The sequence below is a fragment of the Amblyraja radiata genome, chromosome 3, assembly GCF_010909765.2.
Source record: "Amblyraja radiata isolate CabotCenter1 chromosome 3, sAmbRad1.1.pri, whole genome shotgun sequence".
Taxonomy (NCBI): domain Eukaryota; kingdom Metazoa; phylum Chordata; class Chondrichthyes; order Rajiformes; family Rajidae; genus Amblyraja; species Amblyraja radiata.
The window spans coordinates 12905826-12929155 of record NC_045958.1 but is presented as its reverse complement, the minus strand read 5'-3'; the positions used below and the strand labels follow the sequence as shown (position 1 = coordinate 12929155).

The 23330-nt window shown below is 40.6% G+C and overlaps 2 protein-coding genes and 1 long non-coding RNA gene across 45 annotated transcripts in view; 2 read left to right on the top strand and 1 right to left on the bottom strand.

The window, feature by feature from the left end:
* erap1 (endoplasmic reticulum aminopeptidase 1) overlaps window positions 1–11975 on the top strand; it is a 65739-nt gene extending 53764 nt beyond the window's left edge. For all 5 annotated transcript variants that reach the window (XM_033017350.1, XM_033017352.1, XM_033017354.1 and 2 more), the window contains 5 exons: window positions 1243–1427; window positions 3178–3339; window positions 5052–5192; window positions 8941–9022; window positions 11287–11975. In XM_033017350.1, the coding sequence (XP_032873241.1) occupies window positions 1243–1427; window positions 3178–3339; window positions 5052–5192; window positions 8941–9022; window positions 11287–11439 (723 nt within the window). In that variant the 3' untranslated portion in view covers window positions 11440–11975. The remainder of the gene's footprint in view (window positions 1–1242; window positions 1428–3177; window positions 3340–5051; window positions 5193–8940; window positions 9023–11286) is intronic.
* Window positions 11976–13012: 1037 nt separating this feature from the next.
* Window positions 13013–14164, top strand: LOC116970803. Its single transcript, XR_004411323.1, has 2 exons — window positions 13013–13135; window positions 13391–14164. It is a non-coding gene; the product is annotated as an uncharacterized LOC116970803 (long non-coding RNA).
* Window positions 14165–16870: 2706 nt separating this feature from the next.
* The window catches only part of cast (calpastatin), a 174194-nt gene continuing 167734 nt past the window's right edge, over window positions 16871–23330 (bottom strand). For all 39 annotated transcript variants that reach the window (XM_033017307.1, XM_033017317.1, XM_033017345.1 and 36 more), the window contains 2 exons: window positions 22742–22809; window positions 16871–18099 (listed from right to left, as the gene is read on the bottom strand). In XM_033017307.1, coding sequence (XP_032873198.1) covers window positions 22756–22809 — 54 coding nt within the window. In that variant the 3' untranslated portion in view covers window positions 16871–18099; window positions 22742–22755. The remainder of the gene's footprint in view (window positions 18100–22741; window positions 22810–23330) is intronic.

The window sequence follows — 23330 nt, the reverse complement described above, 5'->3', positions numbered from 1 at the left end:
CGGAGGTGTTCGGCGAAACTATCGCCCAACCTCAGATTCAGATTCAGATTCAATTTTAATTGTCATTGTCAGTGTACAGTACAGAGACAACTAAATGCATTTAGCATCTCCCTGGGAGAGCGACATAGCAAATGATTTGAATAAATAATAATAAGTGATAATAAGTGTCCGGGGGGTGGGGGGGTGATTGGCAGTCACCGAGGTACGTTGTTGACTCCGCTTGGTCTCACTGATGTAGATCAGCTGACATCTAGAGCAGCGGATGCAGTAGATGAGGTTGGATGAGATACAGGTGAACCTCTGTCGCACCTGTAAATAATTAAATTATAGTGAGGTTGGTTGGTAACGTGCTACAGATTGTCACTGTGGTAGATGGTTATGTTAAAATGTGTTTTGTGTGTTCCTTTGCTTTTATTTGTATGACTAACTTGGCAAATGAAATTCCTCATATGTTGCAAAACATACTTGGCGAATAAAGTATTATTGTGATTGTGAAGTAGAACTATGAAATGATACTTCATTCCCCTGCAGAATCTTATAAATGAATGTATGTATACCATGTAGCTTGAGGTTGTAGATCTGTCAGAGAAGCTGTAAGGGTGCAATATTTGTTTTCATTTTTAATCCATGACAACCAGTTATTTGAGGCTTTGGGAAACTTCTCATGCAGAAATGTGGATACGGAATGGGTCTCTGAGTTTATACATATAATAGCATTACCTTTGGCCTTGGAAGAATTGGATAGTTTCCTCCACCTCAGTGTGCTTAGCTCTTCCCAAACCCCATGTTCAGATTCTTCCGTTTCCAGCTTCTCTACCCAGGCTCTGAAGCTTCCTCTGATTCCCAACTTCGCCTGGATTTGTTAGTTGGTTGGTTTCTAACTATCAGTTATGTTGGCTGTGAGGCAAGTTAGCTACTTATAAATAAAATAATGTATTTGTCAGTTGCACCAGAATGTCCAAAATGTTATTCCAGTTTTGGCTGCCTGGAGATTTCCTCCCATTTTTATTTATTTTTGCATTGAATCTAAGTTTAAATATATTTCAGTTTAATGTGATGATGAGCAAGTGCTCTTAGAACAGTCATAGGCTTAATACCACAGGAGTAAATGCACTCTTAAGACAGATCGAAGAAGTGTTCTTGTTTTACAGTTCAGCATCGCACTTGATGCACACAACAGTGGTAATCTCCATGTTCCAAACATTGAATCATCAAATGTTTTACTTTCTAATTTCATTCCAGGCATACATAGTTGATTTATTTAAGAACCTGATTGATCAGCAATCATGGAGCGATGATGGTTCCATTTCGGAACGGTTGCTACGTAGCACGCTACTGCTATTTGCCTGCGTTCGCAAGTACCAGCCCTGTGTTGTCAAAGCAGAGGAATATTTCCGGATATGGAAGGATTCCAATGGTACTTTGAGGTTGGTTCAAAATGACAGCTGATAGTAACTACATTACACCACATGAATTAATTGAATTTAACAGACACTGCAAACTTTGGAATGAGATTGTATTTTCTGTTATGTGCTAAAAGCTGATCCAAAGACGAGGGAAGGAACAAACTGATATTTTCCTCCTCAGAGAATCAAACCTCTAACTCAACATCTTATATTCCTCCAACAGCGTTATTTTCCTCAAGTATGTCCTGTTCCACTTTTACAAATACTATAGTAGGTTGATTAATTCGGAGAGAACAGAGTTGTAAAAGTTTCTGTACACATGTTTTCCCCTAGTATTGGGATGTTAAGGTGTATGTGCTTGTAGTCATCAGATGGTTGTACATGGCCTTAACCCAGAATGTACAGAAGTGGAGGAGACTGACCATAGCATCTCTAAATCAGTAAATATGATGGAGCCTTGACACAATGGAGGTGGTGGTTAGAGCTTTAGTCTGATCTGGAGTTTGTCAGATGGTTACATTTGCAAAATTCACTTTCAAGGAAAACCTGAGACACATAGGACAATAATCATGGACTTGTTCAAAGGTGGCTGCAGAGACCTGCATTTGGTAGACCGATGTGTTAAAGCACTCCACAAAATTCAATCTGACATTGTTTTAGGAGTGGTAAAAGCCCAGAACCTGAAGTCTTGCTTTAATTTGAGTTTAGTTTATTGTCTCGTGTACTGAGGTACAGTGAAAAGCTTTTGTTGTGTGCTAACCAGTCAGTGGAAAGACAATACAAGATTACAATCAAAATAGTTACTAAAGACTCGGTGCACTGTTACGGCTTTATTTTAACAATTATTTTAGTGTATAGCAGCATTGGAATATCTAATATTACGTGTCATGGTTGACAAGGCTTGACAAATGATCTTAATTGCAGTCATTTAATTTGATCTTTGAGACTGACTAAACCTTTCAGAAAGTGGCACTTGCTTTGTTTCCCTTCAGCCTTGAACAGGAAACAATCTATTGGCTTGTTTGCAGCAACCCCTCTTTGCTGCCATTACTTCACTCCTTTCATTTTTGTTCTATAGAACCTCCCCTGTGAGTTGACCACTGCTCCTGCCTGCAACCCTCTAGCTGGTGCTCCACTTTATTTTGAACCTTTCACTGAAAATTGGCAGTGAGAAATAGCACTTACATTAGTTTAGCTTTGTCTGAATTTGCAGAACTCTATTCTCTCTAATCCAGTTTTGACACATTTATCAAAACCACTGGCAACAGGAAGACCTTGCAGTTTGGCCACAAAAGGCTGTTTGCTTTGCCGAGGATAAATCTCTCCCAGAAAATACTCTGTCATACCCTTCACAGCCTGTTACTGATGTTGTTTTGTGCTGAAATCTCTCTTAACACTTTCGCTAGATAATCAAGCGTTTGTATATCGTATTTACTAATCCTGTTTAATCTGATTTCATCTTCTTCCAGGATATACTTAACTTGTCCTGGCAGTTCAGTTATTCCGACTGACTTTAATACATTGAATCTATAATTGGAATATTCCAGCTTTAATAAACAGAATACTGGTGAACCACTTTTGATTTTTCAATAAGCAATCTATTGCACCAGATGGTGTGTCTGCAGAGAAGGTGCAAATGTATCCCATTAATTTATCAGCTCCTTCCACAGATACTGTTTAGCCTTTTAATTGTTACACCATTTATGGGTTTTATGTGATTTTTCAATGGAGTTTAAAGTTGGTAAATATAGCTCTTTCTCTTTGTTGACAGGTTACCCACCGATGTTGCAACAGCAATCTATGCAGTTGGAGCCCAGACACAAGAAGGATGGGAATTCCTGTTTGAGAAATATAGATATTCTCTCTTTAGTTCAGAGAAGAGCAAAATTAGCACTGCCTTAACAATCACCAACAATACAGAAAACCTTCAGTGGTAAATTGCATTATGCATCAAATACATTTTTTTCCGTGGGAAATTACCTAAATCTGCCATAATCAACTCCCATGGGCTTTCTCTGAAATATCGTGGCAGAGTGAATCTTGTAAATTCCTTGGGCAAGCATTACTTTCATCAAAAAATCTGTATGTGGGAGTGAGGAGGATTCTGTAACAACTATCTATGTAAAACAATGTGATTCTCTTGGTGAGTTGTCTTTTGTTCACTCAAATAATTTAATTTGGTTTCTCATTTATGACGCTCCACTACTTTAAAAGGACACAAAGTGCTGGAGTAAATCAGCAGGTTAGGGAGCATCTCAGGAGAACACATTTTTGTGTATTAACCAGCATCTACAATTCTTTTTTTCTCCACTAAAGATGATAGTTGTCTTTTTTGGGGGGTAACTATTGAAAGGAAAAAACCAGTCTCATTGACTGGTAGAAAATTAGCAGTAAAATGAGATCAAAGCATTGAGTGGGAACGTGAATGGAATTGCTCAGCCACAATAGGTGATTTTCCCAGAGTGGCTGCTGGAGATCAACAGGGCTTTGGGTGCATGAGCAGCCAAACATTGGAGTATAGCGGACTTGATGGCAGTCATCAGCTTGCTAGTGTGAGGGTCCCAAATATTATTTTTTAATGGAAACTTTGGATCATGTATTTGTCATTGTTGCTGGTAGGTGTAAATGTGATTCACTAAACCAGGGACTGTGATTAATCAAATAATGAAAGAAGAGGCCTGGTAAATCTGTGCCCTTCGTGATGAGGCTACATAAGAATATAGTGATCACTGCCCGAATTGTCAATGGAAGCATGGAACATGTGCTGTTGGCCTTTCACCTTAACTTCTTGTTAAAGAAGGGATTAATAAGGCCCAAAATTGGCACCTTAAATTCCCCACCATCAAATAAATGAGATAATATTTATCACTTTCATCTCCATCACAATGCAGAATATTAATTAATGTTGGAAATTGTTAACTTGGAAATTGTCTGATAATAATTTGTTAACTTTAGAATCACGGTTTGGTATTTGCAACTGAGAATATAAATATTTAGTTGTTAGGGTTAGGGTTAATTTAGCAATAAAATCAAGGTTATAATGGAAGTTCCTTTATATCAGTCATTCGGCATTAATTGTCAGATTTATGAACAATAGACTGACATCTGGAATAAACATTGATGGTTAATTTAGAATTAAACTCATTGCGTGAACGAGCAGTGATCAGCATTAGGGAACCATTCCATTGTGTAGATTAAGATAACATAGTCATAAACAACGCAGCAGAGGGAATGGGCTAGAGGAGTTCTGATTTTAGATGGCAGTTCCACAGAGTGGATCAGCTTGCCACAGAATGTACCACAATTTGAGAATGTGGTGGAGATCAGATGCCATGCATTAAATCTCCAGTTTTACTTTCAGAGACTGAGCATAAATGTACAATGCTGAGAGGCCAGATCTACTTTGCATCTAGCTCCTCAATTTTAAACATGGGATGGCTTGTGTATTCATTCATTTACATGGGGTAACCAACATTAATTGCAAATGCATGTGTGGGCATAAATGTCCCTTTGCTAAAGTAATTTCTGCAATCTTGTTTGTTAATTGGAAGAGTCTAGTAGAAGGAGTTCAATTATTTTGGTATTAATCACTTCATAAACATATATTGGTATCTCAATTCACCATGACCCTTGTTTTACATTTAGGTTAATGGATCAAAGTTTGGAAGGTGATATTCTCAAAACACAAGACCTGCCATACATCGTTATTTTGGTGAGCAGAAACCCAAAAGGACATCATATTGCTTGGGACTTTTTAAAGAAAAACTGGGACAAACTGGTTGAAAAGTAAGTATCATCATACAACCTTTATTAGTTAATGAGAGAATTTGGTGCTTTATTCACAAAAATGTGAAACATTTTTCTGCTGATGCAATCTGATACAAGCACCTGCCTTGTTGCTGAGAGAAAAGGTAAGTTTGATAATGTTCTTTTGGCTAATCCCTGGAACATAAGAAGATATTTCAACCTTTAGGGGAGTGACATTCTAACCTTAATTCATGACTCCTCAATCAAGACCAGACTGATTCCTGGGATGTCAGGACTTTCATATGAAGAAAGACTGGATAGACTTGGCTTGTACTCGCTAGAATTTAGAAGATTGAGGGGGGATCTTCTAGAAACTTACAAAATTCTTAAGTGGTTGGACAGGCTAGATGCAGGAAGATTGTTCCCGATGTTGGGGAAGTCCAGAACAAGGGGACACAGTTTAAGGATAAGGGGGAAGTCTTTTAGGACCGGGATGAGAAAAACATTTTTCACACAGAGAGTGGTGAATCTCTGGAATTCTCTGCCACAGAAGATAGTTGAGGCCAGTTCATTGGCTATATTTAAGAGGGAGTTAGATGTGGCCCTTGTGGCTAAAGGGATCAGGGGGTATGGAGAGAAGGCAGGTACAGGATACTGAGTTGGATGATCAGCCATGATCATATTGAATGGCCGAATGGCCTACTCCTGCACCTATTTCCTATGTTTCTAAAAAGCTAATTAATGTGGAGAAGGAATCTCAAATCTTAATTTAACCTCTCCCGCAAAGATACTAAAAGCTGAGGACAGCCATTGCGATATTTGTGATCCAACTCATAACTCTCCAAAGTGCAAAGAAATAATCAACATCTTATATTGTAACAGAAATCACTTGTATCTACATTGAAGTTTGCATCACAGAAAGTGACCTCTGTGCTATTGTGTATGACAATTTCCAACTTGTTATGGGAATGATTCATTAAGAAAACGTTATTAGATAAATCAGTAGGAAGGAACTGCAGATGCCGGTTTAAACTGAAGATAGACACAAAAAGCTGGTGCAACTCAGTGGGACAGGCAACATCTCTGGAGAGAAGGAATGGGTGACGTTTTGGGTCGAGACCCTTCTACAGACTAGTTAGATTAGATTATACCTTTAATAATCCTTTACAGGAAATTACAGTGCCACGACAGCTTCAAGACAGACATAACACCACACATAGGGAAAAGGTAAACGAGATATAGACGATGATGTAGAAAAATAAAGAACAATGAATGATATATATGCAAAAAGGTAATGATGATAAAGGACACAGGCCATTGTTAGCTGTTTGTAGAGTGAAAACGAGAAGCTGGTGCGACTTGGGTGGGGGAGAGAGAGAGGGAATGCTGGGATTACTTGAAGTTAGAGAAATCAATATTCCACTGGGCTGTAAACTGCCCAAGCGAAATATGAGATGCTGTTCCTCCAATTTGCGTTTAGCCTCACTCTGACAATGGAGGAGATCTAGGGCAGAAAGGTTAGTGTGTGAATGGGAAGGAGAATTAAACAAATCGGTTTGTGTTTAATAGAAATGGAAATTTTGGAATATTCTTGCAGGGGGCAGTCTGGCTCTGCAGCACATAGCAAGAGAACTAATATGTGACAAATCCTTCCCTATCTACCTATTGCAGATGCATCTGATGACTGACTTCAACTAACCATCTTGAGTCCCCTCTGCACATTAAGAACACCCTTTATTATATTATACGGCAACACAAATGAGTTAAATGTGGCACCTCATATACTGGGCAACCGTGAGCAGAAATGTACTTCACCACATCTATAACCTCACGGGCATCATTATGCTCAAGCCACAGGATCAACCCAGACTCACTGTACATCTATGATCTTTTGAGTTAGAGATTTCCCAGAATTTACAAACCTCTGAATGAAGAAATGTCTCCCTATCCCTGTTCTATATAGACATCACTTAATCAATGAGACCTAGTTCTTAACATTCGGCTGAGGAGCCAAACTCTGGGCATCTAATCTGTAACCCCACTGGGAAAATTCTGCCTCAATTAAATCATTCTAGATTCCAATGAGGTTTTGTGTGGTTTCTAACAAAGTGAATAACCTCACATTTTCCTTTCTCAACTCTTACACCTTATTCTGTCCATTTATCTTTCTAGACTCTCTGCATTCTCCCCTTAACTCATTTTACCATTAGCTTCTATCAACGGCAAAAAATCAGTACTTAATATTTTGTCCTACATCTGACATTAATCTAAATTATAAGCACCTAAAGTCATAGTCCAGACTCCAATGGCAATCACTAATAACAATTACAATTTTAGAATGACTCACTTACTTTATGATGTTCTTTCACTCTTCAGCTAAAAACTCTTAGATTACGATTATGGTGATGCTTTATGAAATATGTTTCTTGGAAATTGTCCCAATTCTCAGCTTTAAAATACATTTGGACAGGTACATAGGATAGGTTTAGAAGGATATGGACCAAATGCAGGCAGGTGGGACTAGTGTAGATGGGGCATGTTAGTCGGCATAGGCAAGTTGGGTCGAAGGGCTTGTTTCTATGCTGTACGATTCTATGACTCTTTACAGTTTTCTTGAAAACAGTATCAGAATCTTAATGTACTTCTGTCTTTAACTTCTCAGGATATCCAGATCGCTGTCAGGGAGTTTCAAGGTTCTTCTTTTGATTTTTTGAAAAACATATTTCTCATTTAGAACACAAAGAGCACAATAACAGGCCCTTTGGCCTACAATGTCTGTGCCGAACATGATTAGATTAGATTAGATTAGATTATTTAATGACCACACAGTCAAGCTGGTGGAATTCAGGTTCAGTACAGGATGTTACAAGGTAGGCTGATTCCCGTCAAACATAACATAAAACACAACATCATACAATATACAGTACATGCATGGGGAGGATATGTGCTGTTATCATAGTGTGTTCAGAATTCGGATTGCGTGTGGGTAAAAACTGTTTTTAAATCGAGATGTCTTGGCGGACAGTGAGCTGTAGCGCCTTCCTGATGGCAGCAGGTGGAAGATGTGGTGAGCTGGGTGGGAGGGATCAGAGATGATTTTCTTCACCCTTGACACAGACCGTTTGTGATGGAGTGATTCTATTGATGGAAGGGGAGTGCTGATGATTTTGGATGCTTTGTTAACTATGCGTTGTAATTTATTACGGGAGTGAGTGTCTAAACTGCTGAACCAGACTGTAATTGATGAAGTGAGCATGCTTTGGATGATGGCTGTGTAGAATTTGATTAGGAGGTGTTTCCTTACTCTAAACTTCTTGAGCTGGCGGAGGAAGAAGAGTCTCTGGTTGGCTTTTTTGTAGATGTGATTTGAATTGATTTTCCATTTGAGGTTATTGCTTATGTGAGTGCCAAGCCCATCTCTGATATCTCTCCATTTCCTGCATAATAATATCCAAAAGTCTCTTAAATGCCACTATAGTGTCTGCACATCTTGAATGCACATCAATTGGGAATAATGAAAGGTTTCTTTAGATGTATCTCTTTATTTATCTATGGGCAAACCTTTTAAAAGCATTTCCCTGCTATACTTGATAATTTGACCAGATTTTTGTAATTCACCTTGTTGCATAATGGGTACATGATGAGTTTCAGATGAAATAACACGGATTTATTGGGTTAGGGAGATAATTTTCATTTTGAACTTTGATTGTTAACCTGTTGTGACGTTGCTATGGTGTAAACAACGACAGCATTTTTAGAAATATTATTATTTATTTCATTTCTTTAGGTTTGAACTTGGTTCACAATCAATTGCTTATACAGTGACTGGTATTCTATCCCACTATTCAACAAGGCCCAAGCTCGAAGAGGTGGGTAAATGGCCAAAATAGTCAAACATATTAATTTTGTTACTTTATGTTATAAATGTTGATATTTAATTGCTTGCAGAGCAAAATGCACAAATATATACAAATAGAGAAGCATTCATTTGTGTTTATTAGCTTTGACTCAGACTCTGCTAACTTCACATAGCAACTTAATTATGCAATACTGCAGAGCCCATGCTGTTCAAGTCTCATCTTCTATTTCCCCACTTTTCTTAGTATCAAGAGATCTGATACTGTTGTAGTCTTCCACCAGGTGACAGCATAACTCCAATATTACATCTTCATATTATCTTCACTCCGTATCTTTATGTGCATACAGATACACATAGAGCACAGGGAAAAGCCCTTCAGCCCACAATGTCCTCGCTGAGTTAAACTAATCTTTTCTGCCTGTATTTGATCCACATACCTCCTTTCCCTGCCTGTCCAAAAGCCTCTTAAATGCCACTATCATATCTGCCTTCACTACGACCCCTGGCAGCATGTTCCACCACTCTTGTCCAGCACATCTCCTTTAAACTTTGCCCATTTCTTCTTGAAGCTATGCCCTCTAGTATTTGTCATTTTCGCCCTGGTATAAAAATTCGGACCCACATCTATACCTCTCATAATTTGATATACTTCTATCAGCTTTCCCCTCAATCTCCATTGTTTCAGAGAAAACAATCCAAGTTCATCCAGTCTCTCTTTATAGAAACATAGAAAATAGGTGCAGGAATAGGCCATTCAGCCCTTCGAGCCTGCACCGCCATTCAATATGATCATGGCTGATCATCCAACTCAGTATCCTGTACCTGCCTTCTCTCCATACCCCCTGATCCCTTTAGCCACAAGGGCCACATCTAACTCCCTCTTAAATATAGCCAATGAACTGACCTCAACTACCTTCTGTTGCAGAGAATTCCAGAGATTCACCCCTCTCTGTGTGAATTTTTTTTTTCTCATCTCGGTCCAATTGAATTGAATTGAATCCTTTATTTGTCATTCAGACCTTTCAGTCTGAACGAAATGCTGTTCCCCCTTATCCTTAAACTGTGACCCCTTGTTCTGGACTTCCCCAACATTGGGAACAATCTTCCTGCATCTAGCCTGTCCAACCCCTTAAGAATTTTGTACGTTTCTATAAGATCCCCCTTCAATCTTCTAAATTCTAGCAAGTACAAGCCAAGTCTATCCAGTCTTTCTTCATATGAAAGTCCTGACATCCCAGGAATCAGTCTGGTGAACCTTCTCTGTACTCCCTCTATGACAAGAATGTATTTCCTCAGATTAGGAGACCAAAACTGTACGCAATACTCCAGGTGTGGTCTCACCAAGACCCTGTACAACTGCAGTAGAACCTCCCTGCTCCTATACTCAAATCTTTTTGCTATGAATATAGCTAAAATCTTCTAATCCATTCCGGATTAGAAGATCTTCTGCACCCTTTCCAATTTCTCCATATCCTTATTGTTATTGGGGGACTAGAATTGCACACAATGCTCCAAATACGTCTTAACAAGTCCTCTAAAGCCACAACATGATTCTCTGACTCAGTATCCCAACCAATGCTTTCTTTACCAATCTACTTGTGTTCTATTGTCAAGGAGCTGTGGACTCGAGGACCTTGGAGTTCAAACAATTTCCACCCATTTTCAAAGTTTAAATGAATGTTTGCAGTTTTATCTGATAAAGCAAATGACTAAAGGCCTTGGAGCCAAAATGATCCCAACACACACAGACCTTTGCACATGTACAGAAACATGCAAGCTCACAATTGGACCTCTTCTGGTTGGCAGTAGTGCTCCCTCCTGGCACTACATTGTTGAGTCTGAATATACAAACTGGATCCTATTAATCTCTTGACTGCGATCATCTCATTTTATATACAACAGAAGATAACATATAATTACAACTTTATCTTTAAGACTTTGTGCTACCACTAATCCATTAGGGGAACTGTGATTCTTACTGAAACATCTCCAGTTTTTTCTCTCTTCTGATTTTCCTTCCTCATTATTTTGCTCTTTTGAATCAGCTTGGTTGCTGGATGATGATGATAAATTGGAGCAGATCACAAAAAGTGACTTTGCAGAAGCATGGTATCGATGTCTGTGCTGATTTAATTAAATTTGCTGCATTTGGCTGCAACTTGTTTAATGATTTGCGGCAAGCTGTTGATTGACATTTGTTTCATTTTTAATCGACTTTAATTTTGACCCTTTGCTCTCAATGAAAAGGAAAACCTCCATTACTTTATTTCGTAGGTCCAAAGGTTTTTTGAATCTTTGAAGGACAACGGTTCACAGCTCCGGTGTGTTCAACAAGCAACGGAAACAATTGAGGAGAATATCAAATGGATGGACAAGAACTTTGATAAGATCAGTACATGGTTGGGGAGCTTAAAATCTGAAGAGTAATTCAATGGCAATATCAATTAACCACAACTCACTAGGTGTTGAATATGGTGCAAAACTCCTTTTGATGACACTTGCAATAAAATTGACTGTGCATAGAAGCCCCACACACAACATTAGCCATGCACTCTGAAGCAGGCCTTGTTTAGAGGCTTGGGGCCTATTTCAGTCTAATTTAGAGGGCATCAACATTACCTAATCCCGTGCTGAGGAATTTTTTTTTTAGTAAATGCTCCCACCCCAAGCTCGCTGCCTTTGATCTCAGGTTCCACTGACACTTTCGGCTCCCCATTCTACTCACACCCGTGCTATTGTTTCATTAACAGACATCAACATCCTTTATTTAAATATTCTCTTGCTCAAACCTAAAATCCTTCCTGATCTCCCTGATCATTTCTTCCAGGATCCCCCTTCCTCTGTTGCACCCATTTACCTCCAATCCTTTCTCAAACTCACTTCCAAGAGCTCCAATATCGACAGGGGCTAGATATGATGATATGCCTGATTCATTCTGCAACTGTTGTTCTATTTTGTGTACATCTTGTTCAAGTTCAAGTTCAAGTTAGTTTATTGTCATGTGTCCCTGTATAGGACAATGAAATTCTTGCTTTGCTTAAGCACACAGAAAATAGTAGGCATTTACTACAAAACAGATAAATGTGTCCATATACCATGATATAAATATATACACACATGAATAAATAAACTGATAGTGCAAATAACAGAAAGTGGTTGGTAATAATCAGAGTTTTGTGCCTCACAAGCAAAATAATATTGATGGCAGGTGCTTCACACAGAACTGGTGCAGTGCCACTTTAACCAGCTCTCTCGACATTATACTATTTCTAGACCATTGATTCTGTCTGGACGTTTCCTGGAAATTCTTGTTGTGTTTTGCAAGGCTCATAGGTGCAACAGAACATTTCTTTTTTTATCTGAAAAACAATTGTAAACTACACACAGCAGGGAAACAGGTCCTTCAGCCCGTGCTGACCAAGATGCTTTGTTTAAGATATCGTTCATTAGCCCGCATTATCCCAAACCCCTCTAAACCTTTACTCTATGTACCTGCCTGAGTGTCTTTTAAATGCAGTTATCGTATCTGCCTCAACTACTTCTTCTGGCTGCTTGTTCCTTCTACCCAACACCCCTCTGAGAGAAAAGGTTGCACCTCTGGTTCGTACTAGATTTTTATAGGTGCAGGAGTAGGCCATTCGGCCCTTCAAGCCTGCACCGCCATTCAATATGATCATGGCTGATCATCCAACTCAGTATCCTGTACCTGCCTTCTCTCCATATCCCCTGATACCTTTAGCCACAAGGGCCACATCTAACTCCCTCTTAAATATAGCCAATGAACTGGCCTCAGCTACCTTCTGTGGCAGAGAATTCCCGAGATTCACCACTCTCTGGGTGAAAAATGTTTTTCTCATCTCGGTCCTAAAAGATTTCCCCCTTATCCTTAAACTGTGACCCCTTGTTCTGGACTTCCCCAACATCGGGAACAATCTTCCTGCATCTAGCCTGTCCAACCCCTTAAGAATTTTGTAAGTTTCTATACGATCCCCCCTCAATCTTCTAAATTCTAGCGATGTCTCCTTGTATTTGATTCCCCTACCCTAGGTAAAAGATTCTGTGCATTCACCCGACCTATTCCCTTCATGATTTTATACAGAACTATAAGATCTCCCTCAGCCTTGTGTGAGCATGGTACATTTTAATAATTTGTAGCACAGTAGTATGTGCTTAATGTTCAGATGTCTTCTTGGGTACACCATTGCTATAAAATTAATATAAAATGGGGTCATTATGCCCTTGCATAGAGATGTGTTACTAGCAGCGCAGCTGTGCTGGGATCCTGGCCAAAAATAAGTATTGAGTTGCCCCATAGCTCAGTCTGGTCTGTGCCAGGCTAGTGAAGTAGCTGCTCAGCACTGAAGTCTGACCTGTACAGCTCCTGTAAATATGGTGAAGACTGCTGTTTCCCCCTGTCTTTTTGGTTGCTAGTTCCAGCCCCGTTAAGTTATTATTTTATAGAAATCTCTGAGCTGAAGCGAGGAGATTCCGTCACATTCTGCAGGAAATGATGAGAGACTGTAAGATCCAGATGGTTTGTCAACACATGGAGTGGTTGTTGCCAGTTCCCAGCTATGGACCGTACTGACTGTGCTAGTTGGGGTGCAGACTCGAGCCCCAATCTCACTGCTGCTGACCCTGGTCTGCTCAACGTCAGGTCTCATGGGCAGCCTCTACAAACCAAGCAAAGAAGAGCGGGAATTTGTGCCAATTTGTGCCAAGTATTTGACACAACAGTGCGTTCAGACTTGGCTATCAGAATAGAACCATTCATGGGAGCTTTCAGCAAATCCCCAAGCTTCAGTATTAGCCAGCCTGTCCTTTTTAGTGTGTGACTTGTACAGCAACAGATGTGGGCTATTTGATAGCATTGGAGTTAATCCAGAAATTTAGCCAACACTTATCACTCAAGCATCTAGAACAGATGATCTGCTCATTATCATATTGCTGTCATTGAGACCCTGTGTGCTAATTGTCTGTTTCTACATTCCTATGGGGACTGCTTTTCTAAAGTACTTAATGGGTTGTAAAGCACAGTGGGGGCATCTGGAGGTCATGAACCACAGCTTAATTTGAAGAATCAGTTATGTAAAATGACTGAGATTTTATTTGTCAGCATGTGTGAAAATAAATGGATGTTGGTAAATGGTAATATTGGGCTGCTATTTGTGTGATCCTTAGTTTATTTAATTCTGTAAATGTAACTTTAATAGATGCATGCACATTTGCTATTTTAATTCATTGTCTTCAGCATTTAATTACTTAAATGGCACAATTATTTTGAGCATTGAAATTAATTTCACGTGCCAAGATGATTTGATCATCAATATGACTTTGTGGGGCAGCAACGTGGCACAGCACCAGAAACCCAGGTTCCATCCTGACTCTGGGAGCTATATGTACAGGGTTTGTATGTTCTCCCCATGACCTGCATGGGTTTTCTCCGGGAGCTCTGGTTTCCACCCCCACTCCAAAGACGTACAGATTTGTAGGTGATTTGGGTTGGTAAAATAGTAAATTGTCCCTAGTGTGTGTGGGATAATGTTAATGTGCGGGGATCGCTGGTCGGCGCACCGAAGGGTCTGTTTGCGTGCTGTATCCCTAAACTAAACTTATGGTGAATGAAAATTAATGCTGGTAAGTTTAGAGCAGGGCTTCTCAATCAAACAACTTTGAGATCCAAAAAGCATTTCCACAGTGACTTCAGATTGTGCATATTCTAACAGAATTTACCATTAAACTTTGATGCTTCACTTCAGGTCAGTTGGAATTATTATTTCTAATTGGTTATTATATTCATTCACCAATTCTGCCTCTAAGTGAAATCAATGTGGAATGTACGTTTTTAAATTGTCATTTCATGACTTGTTGCTAGATCACATTTAAATCTCATCCTCGAAGTGCCATTTCTTTTGACCAGTTGCTGTGGATATAATCAAGGTACTCCCTTAGCACTATTATACAATACAATACAATTCAATTTATTGTCATTTGGACCCCTTGAGGTCCAAACGAAATGCCGTTTCTGCAGCCATACATTACAAACAAATAGACCCAAGACACAACATAATTTACATAAACATCCATCACATTGCTGAGATGGAAGGCCAAAAAAACTTATCTCTCCACTGCACTCTCCCCCCCCGATGTCAGAGTCAAAGTCAAAGCCCCCGGCGGGCGATGGCGAATTGTCCCGCTGCCATTAAAGCCACGCCGGGTGATGCAAGGCCGCACACCGGGTCTTGGTGTTAGAGCCCCCGGCGTGCGCTCGCAGAGACCCGCCGCCATTCCAAGCCGCGCGGGGCGGTGCTGTAAGGCCCCGCTCCAGGAGCTCTTCAATCCCGCAACTCGGGCGGGAGAAGTCGCCGCTGCGGAAGCCCCGAAAAGCGGTCTCCCTCCAGGGACCCGCGGGCTCCCGGTGTCACTGTCCGCCAAACCCGCAGTTGCAGCCACCGAATCTCCGGGTGTCGGGCCGCAGCAGCGTCCACCACAGCTCCACCCGCTCTGGACTCGGCCAGCTCCGCGACGGTGAGGTTAGTAGTCGGCACCACAGCCCCCGGTCTTCCTGTTGGAGGCCGCTCCTCGTTGCAGCCCCAACGACAACCCGACAAAGAAAAGGTCGGGTCTCCCGTGCAGGGAGAGATTTAAAAGTTACCCCCAACCCCCCCACACCACCCCCACCCCCCCACACACATACCCCAACAAAAATAACAAAAACTACATAAAAACATAGACATAAAATAATAAAAACACAGACGGACTGCAGAGGCCGCTGCAGACGAGAGTCGCGCCGCCTACCGCGAGAGTCGCGCCGCCTAGGGAGAGTATTCCATAATGTTTACCTAATTGTTATGAAGCAACAGTAATATATTTCCATATCCTTATGGTGACTCTCAGCTGATGGCATCACCATGTACCTTCTGGTCTTCTAGTTTGTAGAGGTGATATCAAACTACCCATACTAGTTACTGCAGTGCCTCTTCCAGATAGCGCACAATGCAGCCAGTGTGTAGAGGAGGTAGTAATGCCCCTGTCCCACTTAGGAAACCTGAACGGAAACCTCTGGAGACTTTGCGCCCCACACAAGGTTTCCGTGCGGTTCCCGGAGGTTGCAGGTAGTGGAAGCAGGTAGGGAGACTGACAAAAACCTCCGGGAACCGCATGGAAACCTTGGGTGGGTCGCAAAGTCAAAAAGTTTCATCAATATCCAGAGGTTTCCTAAGTGGGACAGGGGCATAAAGGTACAAGTTGCCAGTTGAACAGGCTGCTGTAATGTGGATGCAATTGAGCTATCTAAGTGTTGTCCAGATACAGTATCTGAAGAATAAAGCACCACGATCCTGAAACATGTCTGGCAGATGATGGAAAGCCTTTTGGAATCAGGTGGTGAATAATTTGCTAACGAGTTTTCTCCAATTGACATTAATTATGTAGGAACGGTTTGATGCTACACTAATTATATGATGGCAAGATAGGTCATTTTCATTTCACCTTTGGAATTCAGCTCTGGTCTGTCTCTGTGCCAAGGCTGTAGTTAGGGCTGGAATCAAGTTAGCCTGATACACACATGCTGATTATTGGAAAGTTATAAATACCTTTATAGAAATTTACTGTCCAGAAATACTTGGCCAGAAAGATTTGATCAGAACTTAAGACAAAGATCATCTTGCATCACTAACTGATGGATCAATGATTTAGCATTGAACACACTTTGTTGAATATCAAACACATGTACAGACACTGGGATGGTGTCTATCTGTACAGCAGGTGACTAAGTTTTGGAAGTTTTGTGAGGACTGGAATTCTTCCCCAATATTAGCTCCATATATGTGACAATCCACGTAAATAACAATCACACTTTTTCTGTTCATTGCATTTTATTTTTCGACTCTCTTTGTACCCATGTGACACAATACACCCAAGCAATATTCTGTAAATATAAATGAATAGTTGTGACCTAAACACATTTTAATGCTGTGCTGCATGAAGAAAAAAATGTAACTCAACCCAGAAGCTTGATTTGGGTTTTTACAATCAAATTAAATGTCAATGTTTATTTTTCATAGTATCCTTTACACTGCTAGATGTTCCAAGGCACTTCACAGGAGTTTATTATGCTGTCTCATAAGGCGATAGTAGGACATGTGAGCAAATTACTGTGCAAAGTAATATGCATTAAGGGGCATCTCAGAGTCAGCAGTGCTGTCCTGTTAATGGATTTCAGTGGCCAGGACCCAAGCAACAGAAGGCATGGGTGCCAAACCAATCTTAATTGCTCCAAAGGACCAGAATTGGAGAAGCACTCCTCTAACAGGGTTGCAGGGATAAAGAAGGCTATGGTTGTGAAGAACCCCAATCTCAGGAGCATTTTAAAACTCATAGTTCTAGACCCAGTATCAATGTATATCTGTGAATCTACAATGGGATTTGATGAGTTAGGATTTACGCAATGGTAATCGGGTTTCACTGTACCTTAATTGGTACACGTGACAATGAACAGACCTTTGAACTTTTGATGAGCTAATTGGTAGGCAGGGAGCAGAATAGGCTCCAGAGGCAGCACAGGCTAGGCAGGGAGGAGTCTGACACAGTTACAATGTTCAGCTGTACTCCTGCTGGTGCAGATATGTTGGCAGAAGCTTATCCCAGGATTATATGTAACACCAAGATTATGAATAGTCTGGTTCAGGGGAAGTAATTCAACACTGTGCATAGTCTTGAGATGTTCCCCAATTCAGACAAGAGAAATAGAACTGAACTTCAACAACTAACACACAGCATCAAAAATGTAACACTAATTATTTATACAACATATTAGTGGTAAACATTTCCTACAAATATACTATCCTTCCCACTTAGAAAACAAATTTTAAATATATAAATCCAGTTTAAGAACCTTCAGAGAGTATATATTTCATACAATGCTGTAAAGCTAAGTTCTAAAGTTAAAATCATTCTCAAAGTTGATTGTTCATAACCTCCCCATAAAGATCTTTGGAAAATTAATTAGAAACTACAGATATTTGTACAGAAGCATATTCCCAAGGAAGAAAAAACTTGCACAGTGGTCAGTTTGGAAACCAGGAGCTGCAAAGGAAGAAGACAAATCATTAGATTAAAGTTCCAAAAGTAAATGGGGATAAACACTAGGGGGATTCCTGCTCTCCTGCCAGTAAGTAACTGAATGTAGAAATAGTATACTCCACCAGTGTTACAATTCTTCAAGAGCTTCTGCTGGTCTTTTATGAAAAGTGTTGATGTGAGAGGGAGAAAATGACCAAAAATTAAATAGCTCCCACTAGGAATGGAGTGGCGAAAATTTGATACTAATCATTCCACAAAATAGTTGTTGAATATCCATTAGAAAAACTAGTTAAGTACATGAGGGGGTTATGCTGAAGAAGACAGATCAAGCAGGGTGTGACAGAAGATTAAAGGGCCTGTCCCACTTATGTGTCCTGGGCACGCTAATTATGCGACCTCGTGGTCGCGTTGAGGCACACGGGCATCGTATGGCTGCGCGGGGCCGGTCCCACTGAGAAGCGTGGAGGGGTATGTAGTTGTGCGCAACATCGCGCGGGGCTCCGAAATTTTTGTAGCGAACTAAATCTTCGCGCGCCACCGGCCTGTCGCGGAACTGACGGGCAAAGTGGGACAGGCCCAAGACCCTGGCTCGACGCAACGTCTCACCTCCATCAGCAGCAGAAGCAGGCAAACGATCGCCGAGCTCGGCCTGGGGCTCACGGCCGTTGCAGTCCGGATCCGCCCCCACTTCTACTCCCAGAGCGGGGCCAAGAAAATTGAAGATGGACACAAAATGCTGGAGTAACTCAGCGGGACCGGCAGCATCTCTGGAGAGAAGCATCGGGTGACGTTTCAGGTCAAGACCCTTCTTTTCAGACGGAAGAAGGGTCTCGACACGAAACATCACCCATTGCTTCTCTCCAGAGATGCTGCCGGTCTCGCTGAGTTACTCCAGCGTTGTGTTCATCTTCAAATGACGTCACACGCTCCAGACGGCTGTGCGTACGCATGAAATTGCGTGCGACCTTCGTGGGACCGTCGTGGCTCAAGGCAACCACGAGGTCGCGTAATTTGCGTGCCAAGGACACGTAAGTGGGACAGGCCCTTAAGTAAGAAATGCCTGCATAGTTATGAGTGCAAGTTTAAAGTTGCTGAATGGCGAGTACAACAAGTTCTCTGACTATATAATGGTGTTATGCACTCAAATTACATTTTCACATCGTGTAAAGTTGACAGATTGGATTGATATACATGTGGAAGATAATTATATTTCAGATTATCATTCAGTGCCATTAACTGACAAAAGTTTTCTAGAAAGATTAAAATAATCAGAACCCAACAAAAGCCCTTACAGCCTTTATTCCAATTTTTTTAAATGATAGCAGAGATGTGGATGCAATAGTCATGATCTTCCAAAATTCCCTAGATTCTGGAATCAAAATGAATGAGGTGAGAGATGTATTAGCATTATGTAAGTTGTATGAATTGTTGAAGACCTTTGATAACTGGCACTTAAGTAGCAATATGATTAGAACAGAGTGAACATCATTTTACAAAGAAAATAGCAGTAGACAAATGTAATTACAAATGTTGAGGATATAACCAGCAAAGTGGATAACATGGAACCAACGGATATAATTAACCACATAAAATATACCACGAATACTATGACATCACAAATTTCCAATGCAGAGGGCTGGGGTTAATGGGCAGAAGTAGTAGGAGCATAATACGTCTTTCATGGAATTGTTGCCTCTTTCCAGCTGGGAACCACAGCGATCACGATCAATATTGAACCATGCTCTATAATTTACATTAACGACTTGGGATACTTTAATGTAAGAATAAGGAACTGCTGATGCTGGTTTATACCAAATATAGACACTCTGGAGAAAATAAGAGATCATTCTTTAGACCCATCCTTTTTCTCCAGAGACACTGCCTGACCCGATGAGTTACTCCAGCATTTTGTGTCCATCTTTGGATATGTAACATTCCGTTTTGTTTTCCATTCTGGTTTATTGATGACATGAGACTAGGCAAGGAAGTGAACATGTAGAGTACACAAAACAATACAGGTCAAGCAAGAGGGCAAAGTGGTTCCATACGGAATACAATGCGGGCAAATATGGGATTATCCACTTTGGGGGAAAGAAGAGAAATGCAGGAAATACTTTGTGTTGAGAAACAAGTCATTTGATCGTGAACAGAAGCTGCATCTGAGTGTGCTGAGTCAGGAGATGTGGAATGTTTATGTGCCGTTATAGCAACTAATTCCATGCAGGTTGCAGGTTTGGTCTCCATGCCAGAGGATCGATACATTATTTTTAGCACCCTGTAAAATGTCCTAGTTTGATTAATGTGATGTGCTAAAGGAGAAATTGTACAAGATTGGCTAGAAGTGATCTTAATAAAACTTACAAGATTATTATAGGAATTGATAGTACAGATGCTGAGACAAAGAAACCAGAGCAAGGTGAGAGGAGGAACAGAAAAAGGAGTAGTAGCCTTCTTGGCTCATTGTGCCTGCTCTGCCAATCATTAAGATCATCTAATCTTTTACTTTGTTCTTGCAAAAATTCCAAGTCCTTTTATATCTAAAAATCTGCTGGTTGCTGAGTACATTCAAGCCAGGCACTAAGCCTCCAAAGAATTTATTACCATTAATTAGAGTGGTCATTTTATCCCGTTTCAATCTGAATGGCCAACCCCCATGTTGTGAGACTAAACACTCTACCTCTAGCTACCTCAGCCTAGAGAAGCAACTTTCATAATTTTACTCTGAGAATTTTGTATATTTAATCTCACTCTTCTGACCTCTTGACCATATAGCCACAGCTTGATTTTGTTTCCCTCATCGATTAACTCAGCACAATATCATTATGATCAATCTTGATTGCACTTCCTCTACCACAAATATATCCTACCTTATCTGTAGGAATGAGACATTTACACCATAGGACAGATGCAGTCATTGGAGAGTCCAAGCAGTGCAAGCTCAGAGGAAAACATTTTCTTGCCCAGAGAGTTGCACTTCTTTGCAATTTTCAACCTCAATTTGGTTGTGGATGCGTAATTAAATTGTGTATAATTAAGATTTCAATAGTATTTTGGACCTGAAGGGAATCATGGAATAGGGTCATTGGAAAGGAAATGTACAAGTACTGGATCAACTATGATCTTGTTGAATGGCAGGCAGAGAAGCAACAGGGATCATGACTTGCTCCTATTTCTATTCTTTATATCCTCAGTGTTTGCAATGATCTCCTTTCCTCAGGAACAACCCCTCTGCCCATTCCATCTTTCATCTCTTTTTGTTTTCATTTCTTTGAATGTAGATGTATATCTTCTCCAGCTGCTTGCACATACAAAGCAGCCTATAACAAAACAATGAATTCGTTTTTCAGTGACAAAGGTAAATCATCCTGCAGTTTCAAACTGTCCAGCCTCTGCCATGGTCAATCATGCTATATTCCTTTATCATCCATTGGTTTTATTACCCAGCATGATGCTATTGCTCACATGTGGTTGTCCACCAGGTGGCGCCAGCAATAGCGGCCTCGCCAAAGGTCTGTCTGTCCCTTCCTTCTTTTGTTGTTTGTATGTGTTAAATGTATGTTTTAGTGTTCTTTAGCTTGTTTTATGTGGGGCTGCCATCGAATACTGATTTTGGACGATCAGCTGTGATCATATTGAATGGCGATGCTGGCTTGAATGGCCAACTCCTGCACCTATTTTCTATGTGTCTATGTAAAGCAGTAACAGCCAGGCAAGGCAATGAATTGGCCAGTGATATATAAACATATAAATAAAGAATAATGATTAACATATATGTTTGGAATGTTGATCCAATAGTGTCTTTGCAATGAAATAAAACCCACATTATGGTTGCCGTTTCAAAACATAGAAACATAGAAATTAGGTGCAGGAGTAGGCCATTCGGCCCTTCGAGCCTGCACCGCCATTCAATATGATCATGGCTGATCATCCAACTCAGTATCCCATACCTGCCTTCTCTCCATACCCCCTGATCTCTTTAGCCACAAATGCCACATCTAACTCCCTCTTAAATATAGCCAATGAACTGGCCTCAACTACCTTCTGTGGCAGAGAATTCCAGAGATTCACCACTCTCTGTGTGAAAAATGTTTTTCTCATTTTGGTCCTAAAAGATTTCCCCCTTATCCTTAAACTGTGACCCCTTGTTCTGGACTTCCCCAACATCGGGAACAATCTTCCTGCATCTAGCCTGTCCAACCCCTTAAGAATTTTGTAAGTTTCTATAAGATCCCCCCTCAGTCTTTTAAATTCTAGCGAGTACAAGCCGAGTCTATCCAGTCTTTCTTCATATGAAAGTCCTGACATCCCAGGAATCAGTCTGGTGAACCTTCTCTGCACTCCCTCTATGGCAAGAATGTCTTTTCTCAGATTAGGAGACCAAAACTGTACGCAATACTCCAGGTGTGGTCTCACCAAGACCCTGTACAACAGCAGTAGAACCTACCTGCTCCTATACTAAAATCACTGAGTTTGTCGGAGGTTCCAACTCTTGAGACTCTGGGAAGTTTATATTTGGTTCTTGATTTTGGAAAACATTAATATCCCTTCTTTTGTTTCCTCATTATGGAACATATCGCTATCTAATGTCGGCAGGGATGTCAAACTCACAGATATCCATACATGCTTAAAATTCATACATAGTTACCTGTTTTGCTCGCATTAGCATTTACGGGCTTTCTTAGTATCAGGTTTAGCAGCAGGTTTTTCTTTTGACTGTTGAAGAACAAATAAGGAAAATTAGCAGAAATATACATTTTGGTTTGTAGTCAATTCCAACTTGCATGATTGTTCACAGGCCAAAAAATTGTGGCAAGATCACTGACATGGGCCACTGCCACATTCATACAAACACATGTCTAAAGGATATCTATTTGCAAGTTCTGTCTACAGTTATTTTTCTCGGATGAGTGTGATGATCAGTGACAATTTAACCCCAGCAACAAGTTTGAAGCAGCCAGTTTGATGATCCCCGGACTCTGCGGAACATGCTGGCATCTGCCATCCTGGCATGGAAGCCAAGAGACAAGTTGACCCATCACTAAGACATCTTCAGTGGTTCCCCATGGGGTGGGAGATTGCAACCTTCACGTGGTCCGCCCTGTTTCGACGAATGCAATCAACCCGCCGTGCACAATCAAATAAGATCAAATAGAACAAGTTATCCTACAAATTTAGTCTGTGCACGCCATATGCAAGAAGAAGAAGAAGAAGTGGTTCCGCATGGGATAATCAGC